General features: G+C 36.5%; 1 protein-coding gene across 8 annotated transcripts in view; it reads right to left on the reverse strand.

Annotated features, from left to right (window-relative positions):
* The window catches only part of NEDD1 (NEDD1 gamma-tubulin ring complex targeting factor), a 65,573-nt gene extending 45,933 nt beyond the window's left edge, over positions 1–19,640 (reverse strand). For 4 of the 8 annotated variants that reach the window (XM_082420474.1, XM_082420469.1, XM_082420470.1 and 1 more), the window contains exons 1-5: positions 19,525–19,616; positions 16,836–16,979; positions 13,849–13,943; positions 10,704–10,820; positions 7,744–7,884 (exon numbers count right to left, since the gene is read on the reverse strand). In XM_082420474.1, the coding sequence (XP_082276600.1) occupies positions 7,744–7,884; positions 10,704–10,820; positions 13,849–13,943; positions 16,836–16,971 (489 nt within the window). In that variant the 5' untranslated portion in view covers positions 16,972–16,979; positions 19,525–19,616. Of the gene's footprint in view, positions 1–7,743; positions 7,885–10,703; positions 10,821–13,848; positions 13,944–16,835; positions 16,980–18,887; positions 18,967–19,253; positions 19,464–19,524 lie in introns of those variants that run through there. The other 4 variants (XM_082420471.1, XM_082420476.1, XM_082420472.1 and 1 more) reach the window with 4 other exon arrangements.
* Positions 19,641–19,996: the final 356 nt, after the last annotated feature.

Genomic DNA, 19,996 nt, shown 5'->3' on the forward strand with positions numbered 1-19,996 from the left:
GGCTCACTGTGCCTAAACTGTTTGTGCAAAAGATATGGTTTATGGCTGAACCATGGCTGAACACCTGCTTTCCTTATTAGAGTTTGGAATTTCGGTACATGCTAGGTAGAGGGTGCCTAGGTAACCAACCTCCAATAAAGTCCCTGGCCAATGAGTCTCTAACAAGCTTCCCTGTAGACAATGTGCCATACATGTTGTCACAATTTGATGCTGGGGAAATTAAGTACATCCTCTCCACTGAGAGAACACTCTTGGAAGCTTATACTTGGCTTCCTTGGGACTTGACCCAACGCACCTTTTTCCCTTTGCTGATTTTGCTTTGTATCCTTTCACTGTAATAAATCATAGCCATGTGTATGACCACATGTTGAGTCCTGTGAGTCCTCCTAGTGAAACATCAAACCTGGTCTTGGGGAATCCCAGCACAGACAGTGAGTAGAAGTATGTGAGTGTGTGCGTATGTGTGTGTGTGTGCTTTACAGATAGATAGCAAACCAAATAGCAAAACTAAAACCCCATGAAAACATTTACAACAAAACTAGACCATCAGGTATCCCCATGAGCCCCAAAATACACATTAGTAAGTCAAACATTTAACAGCCATAGTCCTTCATAGTATTAGTATCTGTGCAAGAGGAAGCAGAAGGAAATTACAGGGACTGAGACAGATCTGAGAACAGGAAAAGCCCCAAATAGCCAAAAGGTATTCACAGGAAAGCATGGTGGCCAATTGATAACATCAGCTAGACCAGGAATATCCAATGCATTAGTGGTTCTGTGCAGGAGGTTTGCAGAAAGGTCTGAAGGGCTAGAGCAGTTTAGCTCCAATGAACTCCCAAAACTGTCCAGCCAAGGCATCTCCTTCCCAGGTCAGGGCACCATACTGAGAAGACACTACTAAGAGTGGAAACAAACTGAATGGGATGGAGTCAATATAGTTGAAGGAAAGTGAAAATTCACATATAAGTACAGGAGTAGCACAAAGCCAAGCAACCTCAGAAAAGTTAGAAAAGATACCCTCTAAACTCCATCTCTGTCTAGGAGTTCAGGGAAACTGACTTCACAGATAAATCAAAGTTATCTGAGTTATACAAAGTTATTATGAGAACAAAGAGAACAAGAAGAAAGACATTCTCAACAGATGACCAGAAAGACAATAAAATGATACAAGACCTTCAAAAACAACATAAATCAGAATTAGAAAAATCAGAAATGAGATGTCAGAACTTGGAAAACAATTAGAAATTTTAATCCTTTTAAAAATGAAGGCTACATTATGTAGCCTTCATTAAAGGTAAAAGGAATACAGAATGAATAAATACAACAAATAATACCGTAAAGATAGGTCAAAAAGGAAAGACTTTTTAAAAATCAAAAATAAGGAAAAAGTTAAAAATGATTTGAGAGACAGTAGTAAATCACTGAAGATAAGAAGATCCAACAAGGAAAAAACAAAGATAAAGAAAATATCAAATACTAAAAACTATAGTTCAAGAAAACTTCCTGAAAGAAGAAAAGATTTGAAACTACATGTTAATTGAGCATACCATGTACCTATGAATAGCAATACAGAATGACCAACACCAAGACATAGTCTAGTAAAATTACTGAATTTTAAAGGAAAAAAAAATCTTTTGGACATACAGGGAGAAAGAACAAGTGACTTATAAAAAAAAAATACTTAAATTATCATCAGACATTTGAGACCAAAAATGATAGAGTAACACACTTGAACTCCTCAAGGAGAGAAAATGTGAGCCTGCTACTACTGAGTTATGTTGAAAGAGAGTTTGTAATCTCAAGGAAAAAGCCAAAAGCAGAAAACATACACTCATGGAAACAATATTAACATATGTTACTCGTGATTATAAAAATTTGGAAAATACCTAAAATACAGAAATGTTTAAATAAGCTGTGGCATTTGAACAATGGAATATTATGTAGCCATTAAAAATTATAGTTATGAAGACTAGCAATATGAGAATACCTGGGATAGAACACTAATAAGAAAAAGCAGAAGACAAGATTGGACCAACAGAATGATTATAACTTTATGGAAGGAAGACAGAGCTATACAGAGAAACTGCAAGAAAACATTCTTCAAATCACTTCCTATTAAAGAAAATTTAGAAGAGAAGAACAAAAGGAAAAATTATACTTTAAGAATATATAAAAATATACAAGTTTATTTTATGCCAACATGTCAATCATAAAACTGCTCAAAAACATAATATAAAGGCTAGAAAAGTATACAAATACTAAAGAAATACATGAAGAGAATCAAGAACATATTATACCATAGTATACAACTGTATACCAACATTCCCATATAACATAAAGGAAACCACTATTCTAGATATAAAGCTTTGTAGTCAGTCAAACTTTTTGAGTGCCAAAGTTCAGGTATAAACAAAACCAGTCAACCAAGTTAACCAAACTGGAATTAAATTCATTCTTGATAAAATAATTATTTTAAAAATGTAATTAATAATTGTTTACCAGATCTCCGTACTCATAAGGCTTATTAATACTTACAAAAGCTATACCTAAAATGTCAAAAATTTAACTGAAGAAAATGGACTTATTTAACATATACTGAAAAATGTTATATTTAAAATCTCACAGACATTGCATTTAAAAAATCACTTTTAAATCTAAGCAATCAATAAAATAGATCCACTTTTTAACTGCTTTCAAAAAGGCTGCAGTCTGAGAAAGGCAACACAGGTTAACCTATATGTGAGCCTAAGCTGCTGAACTTGCCAAATAGCGACTTGCAATTATATTCTAAGGAGTCTGTCAGCCCTGGCAGCTCTGCAGAAGCAGTAAGGCTCTTTCTCCCCTGCAGACAGACACTGCAATCCACAAAAAACTAATAGCTTCAATTCAGCTCAGACACTTCAAAGTAAGATTCTCAATATATTCAGGCAATCTCATTTCCAATATGAAATTCAGTATAATGCAGATTCAGTGAGACTCCATGGTTTTGTCACTTTTGCTAAGAAATCAATTTGATGATTTTTAAAGATTTCAAATTCTTGATTGTTCACGGAAACAAAAATAGAAAATTTTAATTTAATCATTATATGTGCCCTACCTACTATTTTTCTCAAAAACCCAAACCCTATAGTAAAACTGTCAGCGTAGAAAATGGGCTGGGTGACAGTGTATTGGAATTGAATTATGTCAATTTTTAGACAGACTTGAAATTTTTATGAACATTGTTTAAATTTAAAAAGTGAATATTTAATATACTTGAAATTGTAAATGAATTGTGAGGAATCTTAATAAAAAAAAAAACCTCCACAGATTTCAATTATGCTGCCTGTAAAATGGAAACATAAGTATACAAAATCATAACTGTGACTTTCTTCACTAAGAAAACTGAGACTGCATACTTACATACACAGAGGCCAACGGGTGTTTCCTAACCCATGCACTCTGCTTTAATGTTGTAGAGAAAAATGAAATAATATAGTACACGAAAAATATATAAACATTTGTTCCAGGAAAAGGGAAAAAGCCAACACACGCCAGTTCGATTTCTTCACCTTCTTTAATGCTCTCCTTATTCTAAGTTGCTCTAAAACACAAAATATGATTACTGAGGTCAAGTTACAACTGGTTAATTAGCAGGGGTTTGGAGGGAAGGCATTAAATCTAAAGATGTTCAAACCAGTTTGCAGAAGTAAATCACAAAAGCTATTTTAGTAAATTAATATGATTATTCATTAAAAGTTCACTCTAAAGCTCCCTAATCTCCACATGTTAGGAACTATGTTAGCATCTCATCTAGACCAAAAACAAAAAACAAAAAAATCCAAAAACAAACAAAACCCTGTTGAAAGTATATTTTCATTCTCACTTGACAGTTAAGGAAAAGGAGGCTTGAGAGTTAAGTCACTTGCCCAGGTTCACACAGCTACCTCTCCAAATAAATGTGGGATTTACAACATAAAGCTATACCAAAAAAGCTTATAGAGATGCCAACTGCCCAAGCAAGAGGCTGCAAGAACATGAAAATCTAGGTTCTGGTTCATCTGACCTTGCACAAGAGATAAGCTTGAGCATTACTGTTTTCCTAAACTAGAAGATATATTCAGTTTTGCCATGCAAAGTAATCAAAGAAAAAAATCCTTTGAAAATCAACAATACAGCAACCTGTCACCTAGAATTTAAAAAAAATTTTTTTCATGTGAAGAAGAGATAAGAATAAATGTTGAACTCCTGCACAAAGTGACAAGAGAATACTGCAAAGTTTCCAGAAGTTTGGATCCTCAAATCCTTATACATTCAGCTGCCCCTGAGCTAGAAAGAGATTCAAAAGGAAACAATCCTACCACTCTTCAAGGGTCGACCTTCAGATCAGTCAATTAAGAATCTTGTGATCAGAAAGTCCTGGAATCTCAGTTTTCTCACTTGTAAAATGAGAATAACCTATACCTCACAAGTGAGTAGCAAAGAATAAATGAGAAAATGTAATATAAAGCAATGATCACTATACTTGAAACACAATAAATGGTGGTAAGAATTCTACAAGGTGATAACCTCTGCCTGAATGCTCTCCGAACCCTCTCACCACCTACACTCACCCCAGTGGCAATCGGATGGTCTTTGTAATAAATAATGTTGGCATAATTATATACCTGTATGGAAAGATGAACCCCATCTCACACCATATACAAAAATTAATTTGAAATGGAGCATAATAGACATAAATTTAAGAACTTCTGTTCATTTTTTTTTAAAGGCATTAAGAGAGTGGAAAGGCAAGCCGTAGGCTAAAGGAAGATATATGCAACGTGTATATCCAAAAGATGACTCCATCTGGAATACAGAATAAACTATAAATCAATCAGAAAAACAGAAATAACCCCAAACAAAAAGGAGAAACAGACTTGAACAGTGACCTCACAAAAGACAGTATATAAAAGTATGCCAACTCATTCAACATAGAAAAATGCAAATTAAAACCACAATGAGACAACTACACAACCATCAAAGTGGTTAAAGTTAATAAGATAGACAATATTTGGTATGAGCAAAAACGTGGAGCAGCTGGATCTCACATACATTGTTGGGAGAAGTACACAATGGCACAAGCACTTTAAAACCTTTATGGCAATTTTTAATAAAGTAAAAATTGATGGCTACCCTAAGACCCAGCAATTTCACTCCTGAGTATTTACTCAAGAGAAATGAAAACATATATCCATAAAAAGACTTATATAAGAATATTCATAGTAGCTTTCTCACAATAGCTACAAACTGGAAACAGTTCATGTGTCCATCAACAGTAGAATGGATAAATAAATTGTGGCACATCCATATAATGGAATACTACACAGTAGTAAAACAGTATGAACTACTATTATTCCATGCAACAAAGCAAACATAATGAAGACTAAGAGAAACCAGACACATACAATTCTTTTAAGAAATATGAGGTAGTGACTGGAAAGGATTAAGATTCTGTATCTTGATTCTGGTAGTATGTAGTTACACAGGTGTATGTATGTATAAAAATTCATCAAGCTGTGTATTTAAGATATATGTACTTTATTATATGTAAGTTATCTCAATTTTTAAAACTTTAAGATTTTATACACAATAAGGCCAAGAGCAATAACCAAACCTAATGTTTTCAGGACTATTCCTTCATCTTTTGTTTTAATAAGAAAACTCTCTAGCAAAATACAAAAAAAACTGAAAACTAAGAATATACATGGTAGTATCTGACCTAATATTTATGTTACTGAAAAGTCAACCCAGAATTTATAAATCTAAATTTAGCATGCTTCTAATATACCAAAGAAGAGAGGAGGAGGAAGAGGAAGAAGAAAGAGAAGAAGAAGAAAGAAGAGGAAGAGGAAGAAGAAAAAGAGGAAAAAGAAAAAAGAGGAAGGAGAAGGAGAAGATTACTCTATTTCTTTAAAAAGCAAGGCATCTGAACACTAGATACGATTTTTTTCCAATAGTTCTAACTTCTGTGGGCTTAGGTTTTATGTTTCCATTATCATAATACAAATAACCAAAAAAATTACAAAAACAAAATATTATTTCCTATTTTTATGACAATATTAATACATTCTCTGTGGCAAATCACTTATCCTCACCATAAAATGCAGGAAGTGAGATTACCTCTAAAGGCTTTTCTCAGTTCAAGGTTTCTATGATTCTAATATTCAACTAATCAAAAAATTCTGAGTTCCCTAAATGCCTTCCAAAATAAAAGCCAAACTTTGGTCTGGCATTCAAAGTCCCACATCAACACTGTGTTCCTGCTTACCTTTCTAATCTTTTTCTCACATTATCCCTATATAAAACCCGTATGCTTTCCTTTCTCCTTGTTTTTGTTCATATGATTTCCTCCATATAAAATATCCCTCTCCCAAAGTTCTTTATTAGCCTATGAAAATCTTTGTTATCTTTAAATGTATTCATCTACTCATATATTTATTGAGGATCTTTTCCATATAAGGCACAAAGTTAGACAATGGCTGAGTACAAAGAAACAAGACACGGTTCCAACTATAATGTGGACATGTAAAGAGCTAACCCTGATACAAGCTAGAATCAAATAACTGTCAGAGGTCAGTTTATATACTAGTAAAACAAAATCAGTTATAAGCCTGAGACCCAGCTGAAATCCTCCCTCCTTCAATTTTCTCTATTTTATTCCCGATCAGACAGTCTTCTCTGTTCTGGATCACCATAAGATTGTTTTTCATCAATCTTCCATAATATCATTTATATGTACATCTCTTTTATTACCTCAATACATATGAAATCTGAGAAAAGACTTTTTTCTGTACATTTTTAATATCCATTAAATTTTCCTTAAACACTAAATACTATTCAAATAATGACTTTAACGCTTTCAAAATTGAAGCGCTCCCATATTTTATCTAATAATACTTATGGCCAAAGTGATTACAATAAAAAGATTAAAAGAAGTTTCACCTCATTGGAAATTCCTGTGGAGAATTTCATGGAAAGTTAGCCAAGAATTAGATTTCTTGAGAAACTGAATTTATTCTTTTAAGAATTTTATAGACTAATTTTTTATAAAGAAAAAAAATCAATAATTGACTAATTTTCCTTTATAAAAATTTTCCCTAAATACTCATATTAACCTGAAATACATAAATATGCTTTGATACTTTAACTATCACATACTTGAAACAAACAAAAAAGAAAACTCAATTTACCCTGTGCCTAAATATTGGGTTAGCCAAAAAGTTCGTTCGGTTTTAAGTAAAAATAAAAGACATTTTTCATTTTCACCAAGAACTTTATTGAACAATGGATTCATTAACCAAACGAACTTTTTGCCAACCCAATACAATTATTCCATGTCCACCAAACAGAGTATTTATGAACATAAGTATCTGTCTTGTAGCTGACATAGCTTAAGCTATGCAACACTTCTATAATTGTAATGTCATAATTAATATCCATTCCTTTGGCTTAATCTATTAACAATTATCTGTATTTTTTATACATAGTTAAGTTCTAGGAGCATGTGACTATTCAGTGGCATAACCGAACTCATGTAAGCACCATCATCTAGTATGAATTAGCTTTTGCATACTACCATTAAAGAATAGCAACCAAAGTTTTTTGAGTGAGCTAAATGCAAATTTAAAATACTCAATTTTAAAAACTCAAATTCATTGTCTTATGTAAGATAATTAAAAAATCTATCTTATCAACTTTATTTTGAATAAACCCATACTGTACCTGGTTACTACCATGGCCAAAAGGAGTACTAGATAAATTAGTGGTTACACTGTGCAAAATAATTTCACCACTGAGAGATCCAGAAGCAATGTAGCAGTCATTCCAATTATATGTTACACAAGTTACTTCATCTTTATGATCCTGAATGAAAGAAATGAAAGTAAATACAGTGCCACACAACCTTCAAACAGCATATTTTCATGGTTTTTTGTAAATTTCATGTTTTGTAACTATTATGTATTTGTCAATCTAATATATGCTTTAACATTTTCCTCAAATAACCCAAAAAAAAATTACTCAAATGAGTAGTAAACTATCTGATTAACATCAAGTCTTTTCAGGGAATAAAGATTTATTTTTCATAACCATAATAATGGTCAGGCACCCTGAAACAAGAGACAAAAAGGAAAGGTAATTTTCTAAATGGCATTATGTCTACCTTAAAGAATTCACTTCCACTGACAAGTAACATTTATTGCAAGTTGATTATTATGAGAGTCCCTGCCCTTGAGAATATTACTGTTCAACTGAGAAGACAGGACATTTAAGTGAACATGCAAATGGCAGAATGAATGCTAAATGAGTGGCAGAGGCAAAGTGTCAGAGGAAAGAGAGTTATCACTGTGAACTGAGTTGACAGAGGAAGCTTTATGGAAGACAGAAGCTTGAGTTCAACATTAAAAAAAAGTAATAAGAGGTAAGTTAGGGGAAGGAGAAAGAAACCTGACACTGCAACATAGAAGAGAGCAAACAACAAAAGCCCCAAAGCCAGAATGAGCAAAGCACGTTTGAGAGTTGATGGCTGCTGCGTCCATCTGCTGAGTACCGACTAAGGCTGGGAGTTTATATATTACTATTAATCTTTAGAACAATCACAGGAGGCAAGGCCATTTTCCCCATTTGATAGATGAGTTAACTAAGGTTAAGAAACTGTGCAAGCTCACAGGACTGCCAGTGATAGAGCCAGGATTCAATCCAGGTCATACTCCAAAGCTTATTTTCCTCTCATTATACTCGACTGTCTCCCAAATCCAAAGGGGAATCAACTTTGCGGAAATAAAACTGTTCAGTTTTAAACAAACTGAGTTCACAAGGACTATGTTTTCCAAAATTAAATTAGAGATATCTAGCCTAGGAGCATAGTGATCAGCATAGTTTTTAACAGTTTGATGTCATACCTTAATAAGATAAACAAACCAACCTTTGTATCTTGTAATTAGATTAATGTAATATCAAGAATAGTAGCTATAATATTCCACTTATTTTACAACTTTTTCAAATGGTCCTTGAAGCATGCTGGGAGATGCCTTTACATTTTACTGCTTTTTTAAATCAAACAAATGCCATCCTGAGGAAAAGAATATCTGATAAGAAAGGAAAAAGAAGGAGTGGACATATAGTGCATCATTCCCATTTGAGAAATTATAACGTGGGGTCCAATACAACTTCTATGACTTTGTAAAGAGGCAGGTGTGTCTTCCTGATTTCAACTGTGGAAAATAAGTCATTCAGCTGAGGAGAAAAATGAGTAGAATTTTGCCTTGTAAGGAGGGATGGGAATAAGTGATGCTCCTAAAACGTGTGACACTGTGTGACAAAACTGGCCACAGACTTCTAATCTCTTCTCAATTCTTTAAGATATTCTTTATTCATACTAGGTATATCCCCCTAAATAGCTTTAATTCAACTATTTCATAATTTAAAAGATTAAACAATGAATAATATCTGAGTGTGCCTCTCATCTTTGCCCTTACTAGTTGCTTGACATTGAACAAGTTCTTTAACATCTCTGAGTCAGAGTTTCTCCATCTGTACTTAGGAATAATACTACCTGCTTTGCAGAGTTGTTGAGATAGATAGAGTAAATATGTTAAGCACAGTGGCTGGCATGTCAAAGAATTCAATAAAAGTTAAGTATTCTCATTATTGGCAACTTTTCAATTTTCCTGAAGACTCTTCAAAATTTAGTTAATACTTAAAATAATGAAATTCCAAAAGTAATATTTTAAACAGCAATCATAAGATTATATTTCAACTTAGCTAAGAGAAAACCATTCTTCTATATACTATTTCTCTAGTAAGAATTAACTCAATGACATTAAGATATGTAATAAAATTATAATGATCTCTGGTATTTGCTTCAAAATACTCTGAAGGGCTGAGGATGAGAGAGTAGATGAGCACATAGATAAAACAGTATTGGCCATGAGTTGATCACCACTGAAATCAGGTGATGAATACATGGATGATGAGTTAAAGGAAGTTCTTTCTCTGTGTATATAGGTATGTGTGTGTATAGATAAAATTATGTTTAAAATTTTGCATATTAAAACTTTTTTAAAAGACATAAAAATTAAAAATAGTTTTAAAAATGAACTTCCAAATATTAAAAGGACAGAAGTCCAAAAAAACAGTCGCGACCAGGGGCTTTCATGATGATTATTTTCATTTTCTGAAACTGCAAAAAGCTACCTATTTAAAGAAACACTAACTGTAAGTAGTAAGCTATTTTAGAAACATTTCATTACCAAGATGAAAATACATACACACAAACTGTAGCAGAGAACTAAGAAGCCATATCCCCAAAGACTGTCATCCCAAAACCACTCTCATTATTTCAAAGTGCCTTAAAAAGATCTCTAATGACAACAAACCATATTTTTTTTTATATGAAGTAAGCGGTTCACTCACACGAGAGCAGACCAAAGTGAAAAAATAAGGAAAAAGTTTTAACCCCAGCAATACAGCAATATAGTAACATATGTGGAGGGAAAAATAAACCAAAAAAACTAAGTTTTTGGCTACACAGCATCTTTATTTTCCCTAACAAATCTCACTTCAATTCTGAAGCAGCTTATTTTTATCATAAAAGCTCAAAATTAAAAGTTTGGTAACTATTCCTAATAAACACATTGTGGGATACCCATTTCTGTAAGGATTAAAAAAAAAAAGTTGCTTACCTTAAGAGATCGATGAACTCTTTTTGATTTTAAATCCCAAATATTAACAGTGTTATTTAGGCCTCCGCTTACCAAATACATTGATGTTGAATTTAAACTGACACATGTCTGCTTTTGCTATTAAAGAAAAAAAAAGTCACATTAACTTAACAGAGCCCAGAGATGACTTTCAAGTCTCACCCAACACTTAGTAAGCACATGAAAAATATTTGTTGAGTTAAATGCTATAAACATGCCAATTCTTGTACTAAAGATTCACCTCTCATTATCTGTCCCATGGATTCAATAGTTTGCAAAGTGTTCAAAAAGGCTTTAAGGAAATCAACCAGATTCATGTTCTAGTCCACAGAAAGGTGGTGACAGAGGAAGCTTACGAAATACCAGCAAGTCTTGGGCTCCCATCAGGGCTTACTTGCCCTTAATATTTCCCTTTAATAAAACCTGGTCTTAGACTCCCACAGAATATCTCACATTAAAATCAACCCACAGCTCAGAAAATTCTTAAGGTAGAGGGAACTGTAAAGAATGCCTAGTTTAAAACCCTCGTTTTACACAGGGGCAAAGTTTTATAAAGAGGATAAGATACTAGTCCAGTGTCACAGCAAATCTCCCCCTAATGGCCCAAGTCTCAAACATCATGTCATCAGAACCTAACTCTACACTCTCCCCCACCACTGTAAAGGTCCCATTCATCCAGCTCCTCAAGATAAAAGTCCAGAATTAACCTTGATTCCTTGTTCTTCCTCTGCCCAATCTATCAGTAAGTTCTCTAAACTACAAGCCTAAAATCTATCCCACATGAGCCCCCCTTTATCTACTGTCACTGCTAGCACCCTAATCCAAACCCTGACAAAACACAACAGCAGCCTCCTAACTGGCTGTCCTGCTTCCACTCCTGCTTCCTAACATCCCATGCTCCATAAGTAGAGTGACCTTTAAGAAATATAAATCAGATCATGTGTCTCTCATTTAAAAATCTTCAATGGCTTCCAATCACACCTAGAATAAATTCCGAACTCATCATTAACCTGGTTTTCAAAGCCCTATTCATCTGGCCCCTTCTTACCTGGTCTCTCACCATTTTCCTCCTTATCCACTAATTCTCCAGCCACACTGACCATCTTCCATTCCATAAACACTATATTTGCCTCAAGGCTTCTACACAGCTAGTCTTGCCTGGAAAGTTAATTTCCCTGAATCTTGGCTTGAATGGCTCCTTCTGGTCAATAGACATCAACTTAAATGCCACAACTTCAGGAGACCTCCCTTGGCCACCTAACGTAACTTGCTATCTCAATATCTTATTTTAGCTCTCTGCATAACAACTTATCACTATCACTCAGTATTCTGTTTACTAGTTTATTGTCTCTCACCAGAATGTCAGTTTCCTTAGAGCAAAGACCATATCCATGTTCAATAAATATTTATAGAACAAACAGCTAAAGTACAGAGGTAACCAAGTTTTTCTCACAATGAGTATCTATGAGTGTCATCTATCTGGTAGTACCATCAGTAACTATGCTACAAAGCACAGTATTGCATGTTTTTTCTATTTAATTTTCAGATACACTACGTAGTTACATTAATTATTCTCACCTCCAGCTGAATACCATGAGGGGAAAAAAGAGAAATGAATTCCAAAGGGGACATTCTGTGACTTAGTTAAAGGTTAAAAGGCAAACTATGTAGGTGTAGGCAAGTCATGTCACCTTTCTGAGCCTACGTTTCTACACCTGAGAAATGAGAGATGAGGACTAGATCTACTGCCCTTGAGAGTCCATGCATCTCTAAAACATCCTCTGCTCAAGAGAGCACCAGATTCTTAAAAGGGTGCAGTTAACCCCCTTTCCCTCCCCCAAGGCTTCTTCCAGCTCTGAAATTCTGACTGAGTCAAAATTATTAACACATACAAAAATATCAGGAGCACATTACATCAATGTTTCAGTATGGTCGCTATAATTCTCTTGCAGGTCATTCTAGGAACTGACTTTAGTCTAAACAGACTAGTAGAAGTTAGAATCTGGTTATCATTGCAGATCAGGACAGTTTGCTAAGAGCTATCAAAATAACCTTTAAAGAAAACAGACAAGAAGGGCATCCATCAAAGATCAATATATTAGGATTCTAATCATCGAAAACCACTCAAATTATTCTTAAGGGCTCAGAACAAAACCTGTATTTACAGCTGCTTACCCTAATGCCCCAGTCTCTTAATATCTGTGGCTGGAACTGATGCTGAGATCAATCCAACAGATACCTTTAGGAAAGGACTGATAGAAATCCTAAGTCCTTTTTATGTTAGATGAGCTTATATTCCAATGTTCTGCTGTGTTCTACTCCACTGTAATTGGAGTAGAACAATTATTAACTGGGCTGCCTTATCTACTCCAGTGTGTAAAATTATGACAATTCATAATGGTTTACAGTCTGCTACGAAAACTGTGAAATTTAAAAAAAGAACAAGCTACCAACTAACTACTTATTCCTTTTTATTTAGATCTTATTTAAAATGGAAATAGCTTTCAAGAAGTGTGTGATTGGAAATAAGAAAGCCAGCATTATCCTGAATCAGAGGGATTAACTTGTAAAACTAAAGGGTAAGAACATATAGTGAGAGCTCCATTTAAATGCTCTGGGACCAAAGCTCTGGGACAAAGGCATCCTGTTGCAGGAGAGCTTGGGGAGACTCAGGCAGTACCATGTGGACAGAAGCTAAAGCAGAAGGCTACCATCAGATAAGGCTCTTTAGCTGATGGTCCTGAGCCCAATGTCAGTAAAGGTAGGGCTACTTCATTAGGACTCTTCTGCTCAAATCAACTCAGTGAGCTTGGTGGAACATCATCCTAAAAAACCACAGCAATACCAGAGAACCTCCCACAGAGGGGAAATGGAGAAAGTAACTGCCTAGTTGACGAAATCTAAGTCCTTGATTGCTCCCCTAGTACCTAATATTGTTTTACCTAAAGATGTTTCAGTAAGCACACTTATTTCACCTTTAAGTGTTACTGTATTATTTTAAGCTCACGTTAAGAATAATGCTTTGAAACACCTTTATATTTAGTTGTCAGCACCATAATAAATAAGCAATTACCACCCAAGCAAAACTAAGATTTTTAAAAGTTAAAAAAAACAAAAAAAAACTTACCCCTTCACCAAGCTCTAAAAGTGGAACAGGTTTACATTTGCAACTTGAAACAACTATTTTGTCACCACTGGAAGATGCTGTCACTAGAAAGTTATCTAAATGAAGAGTTATGGAGAATCGAAAAATCCATGAGCAGCTCTAGCACTCGACTATCATTATAAGAATTGAGATGATAAAAGCAAGCACATTAAGCAACGAATATAGCTGATACATTAGCTTTCAAAACTGGCTCAAATTACTAATTACTAAGACTAATTCTCTTTACTACTACTGCAGGGAAGAACTATCCTTTCTGATTTTGCTATCACTTGAAAGCTATTTAACCCATGTGAAATACTACTCCATTTTCAAAGAGTAGGCCAGAAGGTCTAATTTTATCCTTCAAGAATGAGAGCATGATAAAAGCAACATCGGGCAAATATCAACCAGCCTTTTCATCTATAAATACTGTTTAAGATAGCTATTTAGCAACGCAGTGCTTGATACCATTTTAAGCTAGGAAGCAAATATCCACATTAGTCTCCTATTTTTCCACTAAAAAATAAAGCCTGATATTTTCTCAGGATGGAATTTTTGTGATAGAGTGTTTTAATCTTAAATGTATTAAGAATATTACAGTATATGTAGCAAATATAAATAAGTGTGGTTACACAGCAACTATGTTCTGAGAGTTTTGACTTTATTTCAATTCAATTAAATTCAAATTATTTAAAATATAATTTAAAATTATTAAAATAAATTAATAATTATTTAAAATTTAATAATTTAAAATTACATTTTCCTTATTTTACATAAATTATAAGTGGAATAATCAGTGAACACAAAACAATGTAAGTATTTTAAAACTAAAATGACTAAATACAATAATATAACCAAGACCAAGAGTCTGATTTTGAGTCAAAACAAATTAAAATATCAGAAGTTTAAACCTTTACTTTTAACAAGCAAAGTCTTAACTGCATTACTTTTGGATGATTTACATAACATTCAGATATTTTGTGAACAGACCATGGATTGTAATTTTATTATGATATATGATTCAAACAAAATCACTTCCACCTACCTAGATATTACAGCATTGAGAAAAATAAATCATTTCCCTTTCCTTGGCTTCTTCCTATGTTTATTGTTACTTTTCTCCTTAGAATATATTAAAGAAAGGACTGAAAGAAAATAATACAAGAGGGTACTCTAGTTACTCCTTTTATTTCTCATGTAGTTTTAGAAATCATGAGAAAGTGAGGAATATTACCTAGAGAACCAAAAAAAAGAAAACTAATCTCCCTGGCACATCACCATTAACGCTGTCCTTGGAATCCATGCTAAGTGGTCCCTAAATCTCTGAGTCTGGGAATTCCTTGGTCTTCAGTAACTAACCTCTATGGAAGGCATCAAAGCCTCAATAGGTATAAAACTACACAAAGGTTTTCAGTGCACATGTACTTGTACAACAAAACCATACAGAAATAAGACCAGTTTCCAAAAGTCATAGGACACCATCACATAGTTACATCAGTTCTGTTGATAGACCATTAAGTGGTTTATCAGTAAATGTATCAACTCCTAATAAAACTCCTTGGGGGAAAAAAATAATAAATCTCATTAAGAACTGCTACTTTTATGCAGTGAGTAACAAGGAAAATTAAGCTCTAAACATAATAAAAATCTAATAATAGAAGCAACCTCACATATTTGTGACTGTTTTTAAAACACCTTACCCCACTATATATCTGGAGAGTCCTTCAAAAATGCAGTCCCTTCACCATGAGTTTGATTAATAGAGCACCAAAGTTATTTATTTTGCTACTTTAATACAAAATCAAGGAATGATGAAGAGGTAAATTTAATTCAGTAAGAAAATTCATCATTTTTGTTATGTATTTGCAAGAATTATTAGATTGAGCATGAAAACTTCTAATGTTTTTGTTCATGAATCATTCATATTTTAAAGCTTTGATATTTTTACTTTCATCAGGAAGCAGAATATTACTACTTTGATACTGATAAGATCAGACACATGTTAAAGCTTAATCTGTTGTTTAAGAAATAGTGTATGCGTATGAGTTCCACAGACGAATGATTATTTCTAGCATACCAAGTACACAGAACATTTTCATACAAAAGGTGGTAAGTATACTTTGTTTACAGCAGTGGTTCTCAACCGAGGGTGATTCTGGCTCCCAGGTGACATCTAGCAATTCTGGAGATGATTTTTGGCTGTCACCATTGGGGCTACTGGCATGTGGTTGGTAGAGACCAGGAAGGCTTCTAAACATCCTACAATGCACAGGGCAGCCTCCATAACAAAGCATTATCTTGCCCAAAATGTCAATAGTGATATATGGAGAAATCCCTATTTATGGATTCATTTTATCCACATTTAGGAACTTATTAAGACAGGGAGGATGTCAATCAGAAACATAAAAACCTTAGGAAAGTTCAATCTAGATAATTTTCCTGTCTTTTTGGGAAACAAGACTATTTTCATCAGATAGAAAGGAAAAGAAATACAGAGAATACATCAGTAAGATGGGAATGTTTGACAATTTTTATCTCTTCCCTCAACCTTTGCTTCTGCCTTCAAGTTCTGTCTTTAATTTCCCAACCAGATCCACAAATATCCAAACACAGACACAAAATATCATTCCAGAACCTTTCAGAACTTTTCCCACCATTACCTACCTTATTCCATTTGATTCAATAACAAACTGTTAATAACAAAACTAATTCTATGATCTGCATCTAGTAGCTAACATATTTTTAATAGCAGTGTTTTTCAATGTAGTGAACTGCAAATAAGTTTTTAATGAAATCAACAGAGAATATCAGTGTGCATCATATGATATACTGTTTACTAAATTCCTATTTCACTTTATATTTCACAGCTATGGCAAATATATTTCTCATTATGGATCACATGCAAAAGTTTCACTGATACTGGTTGTTTAACCTAACAAAAAGTGGTTGTTTAAAAAAGAAAAGGATACTATTGCTGCTCCAACACACTGAGCTGATTCCATGTGGTGATGTGTGTGGGTTGAACTTATCCACCAATGTCATAGATGAAGCATCCCATATTTTAACATCATCGCCCGATGAAGCAAATCTGAGGTTTTCCTGCATGACTGCACCTGCAAATAGTTTAAAACAACATATTTTTAAAACAATTAAGGATAGGTTTTAAAAAAAGAGTTAAGGGCTTCCCTGGTGGCGCAGTGGTTGAGAATCTGCCTGCCAATGCAGGGGACACGGGTTCGAGCCCTGGTCTGGGAAGATCCCACATGCCGCGGAGCAACTAGGCCCGTGAGCCACAACTACTGAGCCTGCGCGTCTGGAGCCTGTGCTCCGCAACAAGAGAGGCCGCGACAGTGAGAGGCCCGCGCACGGCGATGAAGATTGGCCCCCGCTTGCCGCAACTAGAGAAAGCCCTCGCACAGAAACGAAGACCCAACACAGCCAAAAATAAAATAAATAAATAAATAAATAATTAAAAAAAAAAAAAAAGTTAAAATGAGGCATCTTATCTAAAACAAGTGGCTCTACTCATTTGCTTTTGTCCCAGAGATTGTGCTCACCACAAAGTGTTTGGAGTGATCTCTCTAAAACATAAACCACATCACATTCTCTTAGCTGACCTTTCCAATGACTCTCCAGAACAATTACAATGAAGTCCAACCTCCTTAGCGTGCCTTACACAAACTGGCCTGCTGTAACATTCCTACCTCTCTTTCCCAGGCCCACCAAACTCACTGGCCTTCTTTCTCACCTCCGAGTCTTTCTGTTTGCAGCCCCATCTGCCTGGAATGGTCTTTCCGGATTTCCCAAGGTCATCTCCTTCACATCATTCCAGTCTCAGCTCATGTTTCTTCCTCAGAAAGGCCTTCCCTGACCGCCATGGCTGAAGCTGCTCCATACCAGTTGTCCTATATCCCACTACCCTGTTTCATTTTTTATGGCCCTTCCTGCTATCTGCGGTCTTATTCTCATGTCTGACTCCCCTTGTCTTGAACAAAATAAAGATCCTTAGGACAGGGATTTCATCTTGTTTACTACCAGTCTTGAAACATTCCTGGCACACAGCTGGTACTCAACAAATAACTGTTGGATAGGTAACTTCCTTATCTTTTAAAAAATTTATGATAAACTGTAGCACTCCTGCAGGTCAGAATCCCGCCATGGCAGGTTTTCCAAGTAAGTCTAAAATTAACAAATACAGCCTAAGAAGATGTCACTAAGTCCCTATACCAACACACGGTCTACAATGCCTTCGCTTGTATTATCTGTTCACAGTATACAGTTCAAACACAGAATTCTGACAAAGTGATTTCATAAACCAAGGCAGTCCAGAAGACAAAAGGCAAGTAGTAATGCATGACGGGTAAGAAAAAAATGCTGAGAAATACCTGGGAGAAAGGGGAAGGGAAGGGATGGGGGCCTAGAAATATACCCTTCACACCTTCCTGGTGCGGACAGTGCAAGAGTGCAGCGGCGCATAAGTGATATTACAGACAGGTTCCCAAGTCATCAACAAAACATCACACTTACGAGGAGCAGACTCTATTTCAGAGGACAACCTAAAGGCATAACAAGTTATAGGGCCCCTTCATTCTCCAGAGACAAAATTTCAATGTGTTTATAAAGAAGCTAAAACTTTTGTTAACTAGAAAAGCCATCTATGTGATTCACTATGCTTCATTCATCAGATAAATACAGTTCTACTAAGAGCCGTTAGTCATCTGTTGAAATGTAGACACAGTGTTTGGATTTGGTGCCTTAACAGGTGGTAACATGTGCCCTTTCGGATCCCTACTCAACAACAATGAAGTGCTGGAAAAGCATCTGTAAACCCAGTAAAAACCACTGAAAGATATCTTTACTATAATCTTAGACCATTCCTGTTGAGCTGCGTGATGGAGCGGAAAGATCCCTTTAGACCTGGCTCAGATGATCTGCCCCAGAGTTAGGTGACAGTCACTTTGGCCAAGTCATTCAACGTCGGTCTCCTCCTCTCAAAGTGGAGCGGGGAAGGGCCCACCAACCTCAGTCTTCCGAGAACTAGCACATTTTAAGGGCGGGGCATCGTATCAGCCTCAGGAAGAGGCTCCCATCAAAACTGAGCTGTGAAGACACAAGGCGGTAGCACCGTCAGCCCCGGATTCGGGGAGCGCGGCTACAAGAAACAATTCCACTACGACACTTAGCTTAAACAAAAGTTCTACAAGTTTCAGTCACCCAAAATGCATTTTACTTGCAGGAGTCTTGCTCAACTGGGGTTACCTCGTAAAATGCATTTGAGCGCCTGCTAAACGAGCTGGATTTGAGAGGTTTACAAAAAGAGAACGGGACTGTAGACAAGCGCAAACTTTCACGTGGCAGGGCAGCCCCCGGAGCCGCCACCGACCTACCCCAGTTGACCCGGGCCACCTCTCAGGCCCGACCGGAGCCCGTCGCAGGGGGAGGTGCGCGACCCCGGCCCGCGGCTCCCTGGCACTTCCGCGCCAAACGCGCCGCCGCACCCCTGCCCGGCAACCGTCCGGAGCGCCAGGCCGGCCGGCCGGGGCCCCGGGACCCCAGGGGCCTCCGCCCCGCCCCCTGAGGTGACCGGAGAGCGGGTACCAGTAGAGGGCAAGTACTCGGCAGGTGTCAGCCCCTACCCCGGGCCCTCCGGAACCTCACCTCTCAGCCGCCGTACACCGGGGGCCACAGCGCGGCCCTCTCCGGCGCTGGGCTTCCGGCTCCCGCCTGGACTGTTAAACTTCGGCGGCCGGAAGTCCCGCCCCCGATTGGCGTCACCGGGAGAGGCGCTGCCCCAAGCGATGGCTCGGGTTGGTGGCCAGGGGCAGGGCCAGGGCCAGGGGCGGTGCTGGGCTTGGGTGGGGGTCCTGGTCCTAGCGCCTGGGAGGGAATCTGCGGGCCTGGGCGGCTCCCTCCACGCCCCACCGATGGCGCTAGGGCCAGCGGCTGCTGCCCTTTTGTCATCCATTTGTTCGTTGGCTGCCTACTGTGTGCCAGGCACTCTGCTAGACTCTGGGTGCACAGTGCTGAGTTTCGCCTGGGAATACAAGGGTACGGTCAACGCTCGTGGTCCCTGGCCCGGTGGAGCTACAGTCCAGTATAAGGGGCAGACGTTAGTAAATACATACTTAAA

The sequence above is a fragment of the Balaenoptera physalus genome (assembly GCF_965194825.1).
Source record: "Balaenoptera physalus genome assembly, chromosome: 13".
Taxonomy (NCBI): domain Eukaryota; kingdom Metazoa; phylum Chordata; class Mammalia; order Artiodactyla; family Balaenopteridae; genus Balaenoptera; species Balaenoptera physalus.